The 14,908-nt window shown below is 39.8% G+C and overlaps 1 protein-coding gene across 1 annotated transcript; it reads right to left on the bottom strand.

Annotated features, from left to right (window-relative positions):
* Positions 1-1,935: 1,935 nt before the first annotated feature.
* Positions 1,936-14,604, bottom strand: LOC145029779 (uncharacterized). The gene is made up of 3 exons (XM_078978243.1): positions 14,215-14,604; positions 2,268-2,537; positions 1,936-2,091 (listed from the first exon to the last, which is right to left on the bottom strand). Exons 1-3 carry the CDS (start codon positions 14,602-14,604, stop codon positions 1,936-1,938), a joined length of 816 nt encoding a protein of 271 aa, XP_078834369.1.
* Between the last annotated feature and the right edge of the window lie 304 nt (positions 14,605-14,908).

Here is a 14,908-nt window from a genome sequence, read left to right as displayed (position 1 = left end):
TGGGCTAATGCTCCATGGATTACCTAGTTGGGTTGAACCCATAGGATACTCCATGGATGCTCCATGAAGGTTACATAACCCATGGGTCATGGAAATGAAAGGTCATGCCAATTAGGGCTTACATGGTGTAACCCTAATTGTAACACACTATATAAGCATTATATTATTCACCAAAATCGGCCACTAGTGTGAGTAAAAGAAGGGCTAGTCGATTTCATAAGTTGTAGAATTCTCTCAAGTTATTCCAAGTGTATTTGGTGTTGTGTGAAACATTTGAAGTATCACACTTGAGGCACTAGGCACTCAAGCTTCATGAAGACATTCTGCATCAAAGAGGTATGTATTCTATCTTGTTATATTCATTATTGTGTATGCTAGATTAGGATAATACCTTGGATGTTCATAATTGCATGTATAATAGAGAAAACATATATCCAAGGTATTTAGGGTTGCATGTACACTTAGGAGTGTTAGAATGCTCAAAACCCAACAATTATATCAATCACATGTGATTAATAACTATCAAGCATATGGATTCACTATACTTTCAAACTGCTTTTCTAAACAAATGACTTCAACTACTTATCAAACTATTTTACATGTTAAACTTCTTATCAAACTCAATTTTGTATACCAAACCTTTCTTTTATAGTTTTCAAACTTATATATTGTTAAAACCATGTCTACTACATATATAGTTATATAAATAAGGTTTGAAGGACTTAGGACTGATAACTCACTTTACTTCCTGTTCCTTGTTTGGTTGTGGACTTAGAGTACCCGATTGTTTGTCCGAGTGTCGTTGAATCCTTATTTATATATTATGTATATATGTATAGATATAAAGACTTTTATCTCAGTTCAATACATTCAGTCATACAAATAAGTCTACTAATAAACTATAATCGGTATAGTTTAGGGTTATACTACTTACTACTTCTAGTCCAATGAAGCATACAAAGAGTCAGTTCATTTATGAGTCACTACTTACTATTATGAGAAACTATACAACGATACTATGATGAGAAACAATACATTCACTACATAGGTACATACATTACATATACAAGTATAGTAAAACATAAATGTGATCCACTGTTTCGGGGCATGTCTTCACTGCCATGGCCCGATTTGTAACCAGAATCTCCTGGAGGGAGAGCGTGAGTTTACATATAGATCTATATTGGATTGACTATCCTACACCTTGCTGCTAGCTACAGTGGGACCTGCAGGTCTTCGGGTGCCAAATGTCATTACTTTTCGACATCTTACATCGTCGTGCTCATAGTCGATAGCATGGTACAATCAATCACATAATACCTTGATATAAATTCGGTTTAAGGTAGTTAGTACAGCAGTAGTTATTATAATACAACACTACAGTACTACATTAATTTACCCTTTACATTTAGTTGGTGATCACTTCACTTAAACATTAATGTACAAACTATATTTTGATAATGATAGTTACACTTGGGAAAATTATACACTTTTACAAGAAACAAACATACATAACAGTTGTGCCTTGGTAGAAGGCTACTTTTAGTCGAAAATATAGGATTTTCTAGGAGTTACAAACTTTTACAAACACTTACAAACATTTACATACTTTCACCACAAACGTTTACAAACTCGTACTTCAAACACTGTTTCAAACATTTTTACAATCATAGACACTAAATGTTTATGAACTCACCAGCTTTAAAGCTGATAAACTCTTTCAAACTAACTTGTATTCTCAGGTCATCAGTAGACAGGTACTGATGCCTGCTTTTGAGAAGATGGAGCGCATACAAGACTCATCGTTTATTTTGATTCATATTTTGGTGTCTCATAAACTACAGAACACACTTGTATTAAAATTATATATTTAATGCAATGGATGATGTTGTTTACGTGTTTACTACTATACTGTGTTGTGATACTATACAAGACTCATCGTTTATTTTGATTCATATTTAATGCAATAGATGACATCCTTCTGTGCCATCTATGAAGAGAAGTTCGAACAGCAGAGAGTGCAACTTTATTGGAGTTGAAAGGCAGTCGATAAAGACCATCAGTTTTGTCCCCTCGGAGGATTGTTTTGCCCTGAAAAGACTTAACATTGCAATGAGTACGACCAAATTCAACTAAGACATTATTATCATCAGTTAATTTTCAGACACTTATAAGGTTTTTGGTAAGCTTAGGAACGATTAGGACATTTGGCAATTTAAGATTAGGCAAATAAGATGAACCAACATGAGAAATAGACAATTAATTACCTTTCCGACTTGTAGTTTGTCATCCCCTTTGTATTCCTCAACAAGATGTAGTTTTTGAAGATCTGGAGAGACATGATCAGTTGTCCCTGTGTCAAAGTACCAGGCTGGATCAATTACAGTAGAGGGAATGTTGTATTGAGCAACATTTGCTTGTCTTTGTTGATTTCTGGGATTCGGTCTTCGTGAGGGAAAATTGGTTTGGTTTGACCTTTGCCAACAGTCAATTGCTCCATGCCCTGTGTCACAACAAGAAATTTTTGTGCCTTGTAACTACAACAATTAAGCCAAATTATGAATCAAAGACACAAGAGCATGTATGATGCATACTCTATGACAATAAAATTTCAAACAAACACCCCATGCAAACATTTCAAGTAGTCAACAAGCAATTGGAAAGCCTAGGAGTTCTTGTTTAAGTCCATTTTGGACTAGGACTTCCTTATTGGGCACAATGGACCAATAATCTTCCAATTTGAGTATCTTGGGTTTAGAACTCTTAAATGGGCTCTAATTGGACCCACTTCCATGTATTTAAATATTTTAGGCCATATTGGGCCTAAAATGAAATGAATTAATTACATGAACCATTTTGGGGCATAATTTACATACTTTAGCCCTAATAGGTCATAAAAACTACACTTTGATTTATTTGAGTCAAGCATCATCTAGCTTAACTATAATATGGGCTTAAGGGAAAAAAGCCCAAAAATCTCCTCTTTCCCTCCCATTCTCGGCCCAAGCCCAAGGGAAGGAAGAGTTGACTTTGTGTGTGCCACCTCACAATTATTCAAGGGACTTCCATGCAAGAGGACTCATACTTCCGTGCACCATCCTTTCACACTTCTCTATTCTCTCCTTTCTTCTTGATTCTCGGCTGAACCCAAAACACACACATACACACACACTTCACTCAACTCTCTCAAAAGAAACTCTCTCCACTCCTCTCCAAGTGTTCGAAAATTAGGAAGCTTCTAGGAGATTTTTCCCACAAACACATCATCTAAGGTAAGTTGATGTTAGAACCATAAGCTAGTTATTTCATTCCATTCAAGAATCACCTCTTAATCCCTTCAAACTTATGATTTAGCACCTTAGAAGCATCCAAGTTCGAAATCTTCCAAGGAAGTTAGCTAAGGCCGAATTACTTCTCATTTTTCCTTCCAAAACCGAAACCACACCCAAGGTGAGCTTCATACCCCCCTATTTTTATGTTTTTATGAGTTTTTGTGGGGGAGAATACAAGCAAATGTGTAGATCTATGAGTTCATCTATGCCTTGTGTGATTTTTTTTCTTGTATGTATGATTTTATGTGTTATGTGATGAATATGTTAGCCAAAAATACCTAAAAACTGAGATCTACCACGTGAGGAGTGAAACAAACATAACTTATACCATTCTACACTAATCAAGTTAAAAAAAAAAATTATTTGGTTAGGATGAACATTTTTGGACATAAAACCCATTTTTGGGCTCAAATTGTCAAAAATACAAAAGCTAAGGGCCTAAAATGACAAATGATAATTTTTGGAGGTTGAAAAGAGTCCAAACAGTTTCTAATAAAATTTTTCTAAAAATCAACACTTTTGAGGGGCTTAAAATGTAAATTTTGAACCTAATGGGTTAAAAATGGGCTTTTCGGCCCAATAAGCCACAAATTGCAAAAATTCTGAAATAGAGGGGCTGAAACTGCAAGTTTCTGTAAAACAGGGGACTACTAGTGTAATAAAACTAATTCAAGGGTCAAAAACGTTTTCAAAGTCAAAAGGGATCAAAAATGCAAAAATTTTCCATTTTGGGCCAAAACTGTAAAGTTGCGAAAATAAGGGCTCCAACTGAGAGAAAATCATTTTTGAAGGACTTAAGCTGTTTATCAAGTAAATCTAGGCTGAAAATGTCTTTTTAATAAGTTTTGATACTAAAGTGTCAACAAAAATGGTTTAAGGACTAAAATGGAAATTCTTTTATATAAGGGGTTAAAAGTGTAAATTTTATTCAAGAAGGGTCATAAAAAGGTAAACTCTTATTTAAAAAAAACAATAAATCCCTTAAGATAAAAATACGAGTACCACGACTACCGGCGAAACGTAATAACAAACACGCTTTCAACACCAATATCGTTATCAAACGAATTGATTCGGTCTCGAATCAATAACGAATCAAAAATCAATAAATAATAAGTACTTCAATAAACACGCAAAATTCACGAGAAGTCAATATTCAATCTTTGGGTTTGAAAGTTTCAAATCGTGCTTGTGGGGCCTAGCTAGCCCAATAACATGATCTTTGGGCCCGAAGGGAACGCGATTACATGTGATTGGGCCTTCTATGACCTAATTCCATGTAAAAGGACTTTCAATAGCTTTATTGTGCTGTTGGGCCCTAAGGGCCCATTGGTACTGCTAGCAAAGTTGAGAAGTCAAATGCGAGTCGGGCCTAGTGCCTTCCGCATTCACGATAGCCTTGAACGACTTATGGAAATAACGAGGGATTCGTACCCTCTTTTCTCCTTAGTTGTGGGGCTATGAGAAGTCAGGGTGGTTGGATTAAGTGAGCCTTACGGACGATGCCAAAAGGATCGTTTGTAATTGGTAGTTATAAACTAGTCATTTTCGTTAATGCGTGATTATAACAACTCACAACCCATAATTAATCCAATGTCACCTGGAATTATCGGAAACAATCGTCGAATCGGTATAACAATAAACAAGACACGAAATTTTATGTACGAGGAAAACATCGGGTTTTCCCGGGAAGTTCAACACTTTTATCTATGTGATGTATACAAGGTTTAACAATTATACACGTTTACAAAAATCGACAAGCTTACTACGGATCTCCACACTTTTTATAAACAATACTCTTTTCAGAAAATATCGGATTTTCTGGGTTTTTAAACTATACAAAAATCATTATTTTTCAAACATGACTTATGAACTCACCAACATTTCATATGTTGACGTTTTCCAAAACACTTGTATTCTCAGGTAACAGGTAAATTGAAGAATATGTATCCAGTGATGTCACGGTGTTTTGTTTAAATTAGTATCGAACGGTTTAATTTATGGAAATGTAATGTTCAAGACAATGTGCTGAATGTAAACAATATATGTTGTAATTTTTCAATGCATGGTGATTAATGATGTTATGATTCATGTATAATCATTGTGATGGTATTCAATTGAGTCACAATAGCCCTAAGATGTTTCCGCCGTCTGGTTCGGGGGTGTGACTAGTTGGCATCAGAGCTCTGTTTATAGTGAACTAGCATATCTAACCACACATTGATATGCAACTATAAACTAAAAGAGGGACTAACTCAACTCTGAACAAAACAAGTAAAACACAACAATAAAAACACCGTTGCTTGCATTAGGAACAAGAACATAATATCGAACCAAACAGGATAATGCTAGTATCTCCGTTAAGTCAGAGCTGTTCTAGTCATATCAAGGAGTGGATGTAGCCTGATCAACTACATTCCCTCCAAGGTATAACAATCACACATTCTGAGGAGATCGTGATAGCTAGGGAACCTAAAAACATACCCCTTTACCACCAAAAAGAGAACATCCGTTTAGTCTGTACAATAGTTGTAGCATCCTAGGGATAATGTTAGCATATTTACACATTCTCGCAGACAGTATGGCTGGTTTCCATCACCCCCGAGATCCTTACTTCCCTAACCAGGGAAATAACAGATGGTTAGACGAAGAGCCTGAGGAAGACCCTGAGGAGGAATCTAATGGGGAACCGGAGTCAGGAGTCGAGGGCGAGCCTGCCGAACCAGAAGAAGAACAGGAGGAGGAAGAAGATGAAGGAAGCTTTGAGGAGGAACCCTACGATAGTGAAGGGGGTGATTCGGACACGGAGTCCGAAGTCATCAACCCCCTTACCCGATTAGGGTGCCCGCTTACCGGGTGGGCCCCACTGGTCCTACACCCCCCTGGGGTATTGATCTTTGGAGATGGAGCAGACAGCAGGGACAGCGACCCCCGTTCGGCATATCACGCGAGTTCTTTGACCTGAGGGACGGAGGACCGGCTGATCGAGCCCTTTCGGTCATGGTGAGATGGTTACGGAACACCGATGACCTCGCTCAGAGCACCGCCGACCAGGTACGCCAGCTGTGGACTAGGGTCGAGTCTGCAGAGCAGGAGACACGGGACGTTCTTCGAGAGTTCCATATGAGGCAGGTGAGGTGGGAGTCTCGACTCCTGGATGCAGAACGATAGGTGGCTCGTCTTCAGGGAGCATCCACTTCCTCAGCACCACCCCCGGGCACAACTCATCGCGATTAGGGATGGACTTATCTTTCTAGGTCATTAGGATCTATGATATGTACCCCGACTCTATGTTTAAGTGACTACACTACTCATAGAGTCGTTATGTTGTCGAACTAATATCACTTATGTATGCTCTTTCGAGCAAAAAATTTCATGTACCAAAGTGCGGATAATAGTAATGAAAGATTTATTATGTTTATTTCTGAGGTTATAATCTGCTTTGTGTTACGTATCCATGATTGTATGCTAAATTCTAGAAGTACTTAAGTTGTGCCACACACCTAGTCTATAGGATCACAACCTCACAAAAACCACATACACTCAACATCTTTCCATTCTATGATAGAAAGATGCCTCCACGACCCACTCGCGGAAACCCGGGACCAACCCCACCCGAAGTTGAATCAGCCGCATTCCAGGCAGCTGTATCTGTTGCGATTACCACAACAATGGCACAAATTCACCAAGGGAACAATGGAGGACTCAACGAATAAGGGGCCGGAAGTTAGAACAACGGGATGAATCAAGGACCCACCAAAACATGCTCTTACAAAGACTTCACCAACGCCAAACCACGAACCTTTAACGGCACTGGAGGAGTGATCACCCTGAAACGATGGATCGAGAAGGTGGAATCGGTGTTCGAGATATGCGATTGCCCTGAAGAGATGAAGGTGAAGTTTGCAGCATGCACTTTCGTTGACCAAGCGCTCACTTGGTGGAACAGACACGTGGAAGCCATGACACTCCCCGTAGCCAATTCCATGCCATGGGCAGAAATGAAAGAAATGCTGATGGCCGAATACTGTCCTCGTGGTGAAATTCAGAAAATGGAACAAGAGCTGTGGAATCTCACTATCCGGAACGCTGACATAGATGCCTACATATCTAGGTTTAGCAAACTGTCTCTGTTATGCCCTGGCATGATTACATCAGAGGGTAAGAAGATCGAGCGATTCATCTGGGGACTAACCTCCCCGATCCAAGGAAACATGATAGCTGCAAATCCTGAAACTTTCGACAGTGCCAAGAGATTGGCCAAGAAGCTATATGACCAAAACAAAAAGAAGGGTGAGAAGCCAGTGGAGACTGAAGTTAAGAAGGAAAATGATATCAAGAAGGGGAAGAACAAAAAGAGAAAGGGGCATCAAGGCTCCTAATCGTCCAAGAAGCAACAAACAGTGACAGTTAATGCTGCGACCACTCAAGTTCCATCCACACCACATGCTCCAGCCTCAGTTGCTCCAAGTGCTCCTAGACCTTATTCCGGTAATCTTCCCAAGTGCAACAAGTGCGGTTTCCATCACAATGGAGAATGCAAGGAGATGCAGTGCACTAGTTGCAATAGGAAGGGGAACATGACAAGGTACTGCAGGACTTACCCTCCTCAAAATCAACAACAGGGAAACAACAACAACAACACCAACACCGGTGGCAACAACGCAAGACCTAGCCACACCTGTTATGGATGTGGAAGGACTGGGCATTTCTGTCAAAATTGCCCCAACAACAACAATCCCGGAAATAGAGGAACTGGAAGAGTGCTGACCATGGGTCAGGGGGAGGCAATTCAGGATCCTGTTGTTGTTACCGGTACGTTTCCCCTAAACCACACTTATGCATGCATCCTATTTGACACCGGAGCAGAGCGAAGCTTTGTGAGCAATAAGTTTAAACACTATTTAAAACAACAACCCCAGAAGCTCAATGAAACCTTTACGGTGGAAATGGCCAATGGGAAAACCAAATCCATTGGGGAAATCTACATCGAATGTACCCTAACTCAAAATCAACACGTCTTTCGAATATACTTGATGCCTATTTCCATTAGGAGTTTCGATGTGATTATTGGCATGGACTGGTTAAGCCCCCACCATGCTGAAATTATGTGTCACGAGAAGGGCGTTCGCCTTCACCTTCCCAATCATGAAACCCTAGTTATTTACAGAGTACCTAGCACGAACCTTCGCATCATCTCGTGCGTCCAGGCACAGAAGCATCTACGAAAGAAAATTTTGACATTCTTGGCGCACATAGTGGATAAAACCAAGGAAGAGGTTAACATTCAAGACATTCCAATAGCACGTGAATTCCCAGACGTATTTCCTGAGGATCTCCCTAGAGTACCCCCAGAGAGACAGGTGGAGTTCTGAATTGACCTTGTTCCAAGAGAAACTCCACTTGCTAAATCGCCCTACCGGCTAGCTCCTGATGAAATGCAGGAATTATCCAGCCAACTCAGCGAACTCCTGGGCAAGGGATTCATCCGACCCAGCTACTCACCATGGGGAGCTCTGGTCCTTTTTGTCAAAAAGAAGAACGGATCTTTTAGGATGTGTATCGATTACAGGGAGCTAAACAAACTCACTGTCAAGAATCGCTACCCACTCCCACGAATCGACGATCTATTTGACCAGCTCCAAGGAGCTAGTTACTTCTCTAAGATAGATCTACAGTCCGGGTACCATCAACTCAAGGTTCGGGAAGAGGATATTCCCAAAACTGCTTTTCGAACTCGTTATGGACATTATGAATTTATCGTAATGCCCTTCAGCCTAACAAATTCCCCGGTCGCATTTATGGATCTAATGAACCGAATCTGTTGACCATTCCTCGAAAACTTTGTTATTGTCTTCATTGACGACATTCTAGTCTATTCTCGAAGCAAAGAAGTGCATGGCCAACATCTCCGACAAATCCTGGAAACCCTGCGAACGGAAAAGCTATACGCAAAACTCTCTAAGTGTGAGTTCTGGATCCGTAGTGTGAACTTCCTAGGTCATGTTGTTAGTCGGGAAGGAATTCATGTGGATCCTTCTAAGGTCAAAGCCGTCGAAGGATGGGCAGTCCCGACAACACCCATAGAAATTCGCCAATTCTTAGGCCTAGCAGGCTACTATAGGAGGTTCATTCAAAACTTCTCTAAGATCGCCAAGCCACTTACATCGCTTACACAAAAGGGCGTACCATTCAAATGGACGGACAAATAAGATATTGCATTTCGAACCCTGAAGCAAGCCCTCTGCAGTGCCCCGATACTATCTCTACCAGAGGGAACGGAAGATTTCATGGTCTACTGTGATGCGTCAAATCAGGGTTTAGGTTGCGTTCTCATGCAGCGTGGAAGAGTGATAGCTTACACATCCCACCAACTAAAGACAAACGAAGTGAATTATACAACCCACGATTTAGAATTGGGAGCAGTGGTCTTTGCTCTGAAGATTTGGAGGCATTACCTTTATGGTACGAAGTGCACCATCTTCACGGACCACAAAAGTCTCCAGCACATCTTGAATCAGAAAGAGCTGAATATGAGGCAACGAAGATGGGTTGAACTATTAAACGATTACGAGTGTGAAATCAAATACCACCCAGGCAAGGCCAATGTGGTAGCTGATGCCTTGAGCCGGAAGGAGTACTCCAATCGTCGCGTGAAAACTCTCTTAATAACCATCAGATCTCACCTAACCACTCAGATTGGGGTAGCCCAGTCAGATGCCATGAAAGCGGAAAACAGAGCAAGCGAAGCATTACGCGGAATGGAGAAGAATCTAGAGGTAAAGGAGAACGGAGTATACTACTTCATGAACCGTATTTGGGTCCCTAAACTCGGAGGATTTAGGGAGTTAGTCATGAATGAAGCTCACTAGACGCGATACTCCATCATCTAGGTTCGGACAAGATGTACTTGGATATTAAACAACATTATTGGTGGCCTAACATGAAGGCATAAATTGTCACCTATGTCAGCAAATGTCTCACTTGCGCCAAAGTTACCAGAAGCCCTCGGGGTTATTACAGTAACCGTGATCCCCGAGTAGAAATGGGAAGGGATTTCCATGGACTTTGTGACCAAGCTACCCAAGACGTCGGACGGATTAGACACTATATGGGTAATAGTTGACCGACTGACGAAATCCGCCCATTTCCTGCCAATAAAAGAATCCTACAAGATGAAGAGACTGACACGATTATACATTCGAGAAATCGTGAGACTTCACGGAGTACCAGTGTCTATCATCTCAGATAGAGACAGTAGATTCACTTCACGTTTTTGGTAATCACTTCAGAAAGCACTTGGAACCCATCTCGACATGAGCACCGCTTATCACCAACAAACGGACGGTCAAAGCGAGCGAACCATCCAGATACTCAAAGACATGCTTCGCACATGTGTGATAGACTTTGGGAAGTCTTGGAATACCCACTTACCCTTAGTTGAATTCTCGTATAACAACAGTTATCATTGGAGCATCAAAGTTGCTCCTTTCGAAGCACTATATGGACGTAAGTGTAGATCACCGTTGTGTTGGGCTGAGGTGGGCGACACCTAGCTAGCAAAGAAACTGGCATCGGACAAGACGTTAACGGGACCGAACATCATTCGTGAAACCACGGAAAAGATAGTTCAAATCAGAGCTCGACTACAAGCATCGCGCGACCGACAAAAGAGCTACGCTGATAAACGACGAAATCCCTTAGAGTTTCAGGTCGGGGATCGAGTACTGTTAAAAGTTTCACCCTGGTAAGGGGTCATTCGTTTCGGAAAACGGGGAAAACTGAACCCACGATACATTGGACCTTTCGAGATCATTGCCCGAATAGGTCCAGTGGCGTACAAACTGCAACTACCCGCTGAGCTCAGCAGTGTACACCCCGTGTTCCATGTTTCCAATCCAAAGAAGTGTCTGTCAGATGAAACTCTCGTCATTCCCCTTGATGAGATTGAAATCAACGAGAATCTCCTGTTCGTTGAGGAACCAGTCGAAATCATGGATAGGGAGGTGAAGCGTACTAAACAAAGTTGCATCCCGAACGTGCAAGTACGGTGGAATGCGAAGCGTGGACCAGAATTCATGTGGGAACGCAAAGACCAAATGAAGCAAAAGTACCTTCACCTATTCTAGCATTCTCAAATCTAGCTGTCAAAAGAATTTCGAGACGAAATTCCCTCTAACGGGGGGATGATGTCACAACTAAAATTTTTATGCCTTGTAACTACAACAATTAAGCCAAATTATGAATCAAAGACACAAGAGCATGTATGATGCATACTATATGGCAATAAAATTTCAAACAAACACCCCATGTAAACATTTCAAGTAGTCAACAAGTAATTGGAAACCCTAGGAGTTCTTGTTTAAGTCCATTTTGGACTAGGACTTCCTTATTGGGCCCAATGGACCAATAATCTTCCAATTTGACTATCTTGGGTTTAGAACTCTTAAATGGGCTCTAATTGGACCCAATTCTATGTATTTAAATATTTTGGGCCATATTGGGCCTAAAATGAAATGAATTAATTACACATCATCTAAGGTAAGTTGATGTTAGGACCATAAGCTAGTTATTTCATTCCATTCAAGAATCACCTCTTAATCCATTCAAACTTATGATTTAGCACCTTAGAAGCATCCAAGTTCGAAATCTTCCAAGGAAGGTAGCTAAGGCCGAATTTCTTCTCATTTTCCCTTCCAAAACCGAAACCACACCCATGGTGAGCTTCATACCCCCTATTTTTCTGTTTTTATGAGTTTTTGTGCGGGAGAATACAAGCAAATGTGTAGATCTATGAGTTCATGTATGCCTTGTGTTATTTTTATGCTTGTATGTATGATTTTATGTGTTATGTGATGAATATGTTAGCCAAAAATACCTAAAAACCGAGATCTACCATGTGAGGAGTGAAACAAACATGACTTATACCATTTTACACTAATCAAGTCAAAAAAATAATTTATTTGGTTAGGATGAACATTTTTGGACATAAAACCCATTTTTAGGCTCAAATTGTCAAAAATACAAAAGTTAAGGGCCCAAAACGACAAATGATAATTACTGGAGGTTGGAAAGAGTCCAAACAGTTTCTAATAAAATTTTTCTAAAAATCAACACTTTTGAGGGGCTTAAAATGTAAATTTTGAACCTAATGGGCTAAAAAATGGGTTTTTCGGCTCAATAAGCCACAAATTGCGAAAAATCTGAAATAAAGGGGCTGAAACTGCAAATTTTTGTAAAATAGGGGACTACTAGTGTACTAAAACTAATTCAAGGGTCAAAAATGTTTTCAAAGTCAAAAGGGATCAAAAATGCAAAAATTTTCCATTTTGGGCCAAAACTGTAAAGTTGCGAAAATAAGGGTTCCAACCGAGAGAAAATCATTTTTGAAGGACTTAAGCTGTTTATCAAGTAAATCTAGGCTGAAAATGTCTTTTTAATAAGTTTTGATACTAAAGTGTCAAGAAAATGGTTTAAGGACTAAAATGGAAATTCTTTTATATAAAGGGTCAAAAGTGTAAATTTTATCCAAGAAGGGTCATAAAAAGGTAAACTCTTATATAAAAAAAAACAATAAATCCCTTAAGATAAAAATACGAGTACCACGACTACCGGCGAAACGTAATAACAAATATGCTTTCAACACCAATATCGTTATCAAACGAATTGATTCGGTCTCGAATCAATAACGAATCAAAAATCAATAAACAATAAGTACTTCAATAAACACGCGAAATTCACAAGAAGTCAATATTCAATCTTTGGGCTTGAAAGTTTCAAATCGTGTTTGTTGGGCCTAGCTAGCCCAATAACATGATCTTTGGGCCCGAAGGGAACGCGCTTACATGTTATTGGGCCTTCTATGACCTAATTCCATGTAAAAGGACTTTCAATAGCTTTATTGTGTTGTTGGGCCCCAAGGGCCCATTGGTACTGCTAGCAAAGTCGAGAAGTCAAATGCGAGTCGGGCCTAGTGCCTTCCGCATTCACGATAGCCTTGAACGACTTATGGAAATAACGAGGGCTTCGTACCCTCTTTTCTCCTCAGTTGTTGGGCTATGAGAAGTCAGGGTGGTTGGATTAAGTGAGCCTTACGGATGATGCCAAAAGGATCGTTTGTAATTGGTATTTATAAACTAGTCATTTTCGTTAATGCGTGATTATAACAACTCACAACCCATAATTAATCCAATGTCACCTGGAATTATCGGAAACAATCGTCGAATCGGTATAACAATAAACAAGACATGAAATTTTATGTACGAGGAAAACATCGTGTTTTCCCGGGAAGTTCAACACTTTTATCTATGTGATGTATACAAGGTTTAACAATTATACACGTTTACAAAAATTGACAAGCATACTACGGATCTCCACACTTTTTATAAACAATACTCTTTTCAGAAAATATCGGATTTCCTGGGTTTTCAAACTACACAAAAATCATTATTTTTCAAACATGACTTATGAACTCACCAACATTTCATATGTTGACGTTTTCCAAAATACTTGTATTCTCAGGTAACAGGTAAATTGAAGAATATGTATCGAGTGATGTCACGGTGTTTTGTTTAAATTAGTATCGAACGGTTTAATTTATGGAAATGTAATGTTCAAGACAATGTACTGAATATAAACAATATCTGTTGTAATTTTTCAATGCATGGTGACGAATGATGTTATGATTCATGTATAATCATTGTTATGGTGTTCAATTGAGTCACAATAGCCCTCAGAGTTTTCCGTCGTCTGGTTCGGGTGTGACACCCTGTTTTATACAGATTTGACACGTGGGTTTAGGAGGACGAGAATCATTTCCTTTGGTGCCTGAAGTATTGTTATTTTGGTGTCTAGGATTAAAGTTTCTCTGATTTGATTGATTTACATAGAGAGGTGTGGAATTGGTTGTCATATATGCTTGTCTGAGGTGATCTTGTTCCAGACGAGCTTCTTCTTGGAGGAGAACACCCGTGAGAGCATCAATGGAAAGTGTTTCACTTTTCATCATGAATGCAGTAGTGAAAGCACTGTAAGAAGCATCAAGTCTATAAGGAATGTAACCAATAAGATCTTCATCACTAATCGGATGAAGATTTACAGCCAATGAATTGAGAATTGACCGCTTCTTCTCAACATAATCAAGAATCAACATGGACCCTTTTGTGAGACTTTGTAGTTGGGCTTTTAATTGCATACGAGTAGCCTTTGATTGGGCTTGGAAATTTCGCTCAATGGCCTGCCAAGCCAATTGAGAGGAAACACAACAAGTAACCATAGATAGGGCTCGAGTGGAAGGGGTGGATTGAATCCACAGAAGCATAAGACCATCACACTTTTTCTAGATCTTATACTCTGGATTTGGTTTAGTGGTCGCTAGAGTGGCTGGGATTGTGGTTCAGTGGCGGTGGCAGGAGTTCCATTGGTGGCTGGAACTTTAATCTCTTGCGGTGGAGGTTGGGGATCGATAATAAATGATTCAAGATCAAAAGTTTGGAGAGCTGCGATGATAGTGGTGCCCCATAAGGCATAATTTTCTCGGTCCAATTTAATGGATATGGAAGGAATCTGAAAAGTTTGGT

Source organism: Lactuca saligna, chromosome 2, assembly GCF_052625555.1.
Source record: "Lactuca saligna cultivar CGN05327 chromosome 2, ASM5262555v1, whole genome shotgun sequence".
In the NCBI taxonomy this organism is placed as follows: Eukaryota; Viridiplantae; Streptophyta; class Magnoliopsida; order Asterales; family Asteraceae; genus Lactuca; species Lactuca saligna.
The sequence above is the reverse complement of the archived record's forward strand: the minus strand, read 5'-3'. Positions and strand labels throughout refer to the sequence as shown.

Excerpts from the sequence above, each read along its gene's own strand:
- LOC145029779 (XM_078978243.1), bottom strand. The coding sequence starts at position 14,604 with ATGGTTACTTGTTGTGTTTCCTCTCAATTGGCTTGGCAGGCCATTGAG. Across the intron at positions 2,538-14,214 it reads CCAATTCCACACCTCTCTAT|TTACAAGGCACAAAAATTTC; the intron begins GTAAATCAATCA and ends TAATTGTTGTAG. Across the intron at positions 2,092-2,267 it reads ACAAACTACAAGTCGGAAAG|GGCAAAACAATCCTCCGAGG; the intron begins GTAATTAATTGT and ends AAGTCTTTTCAG.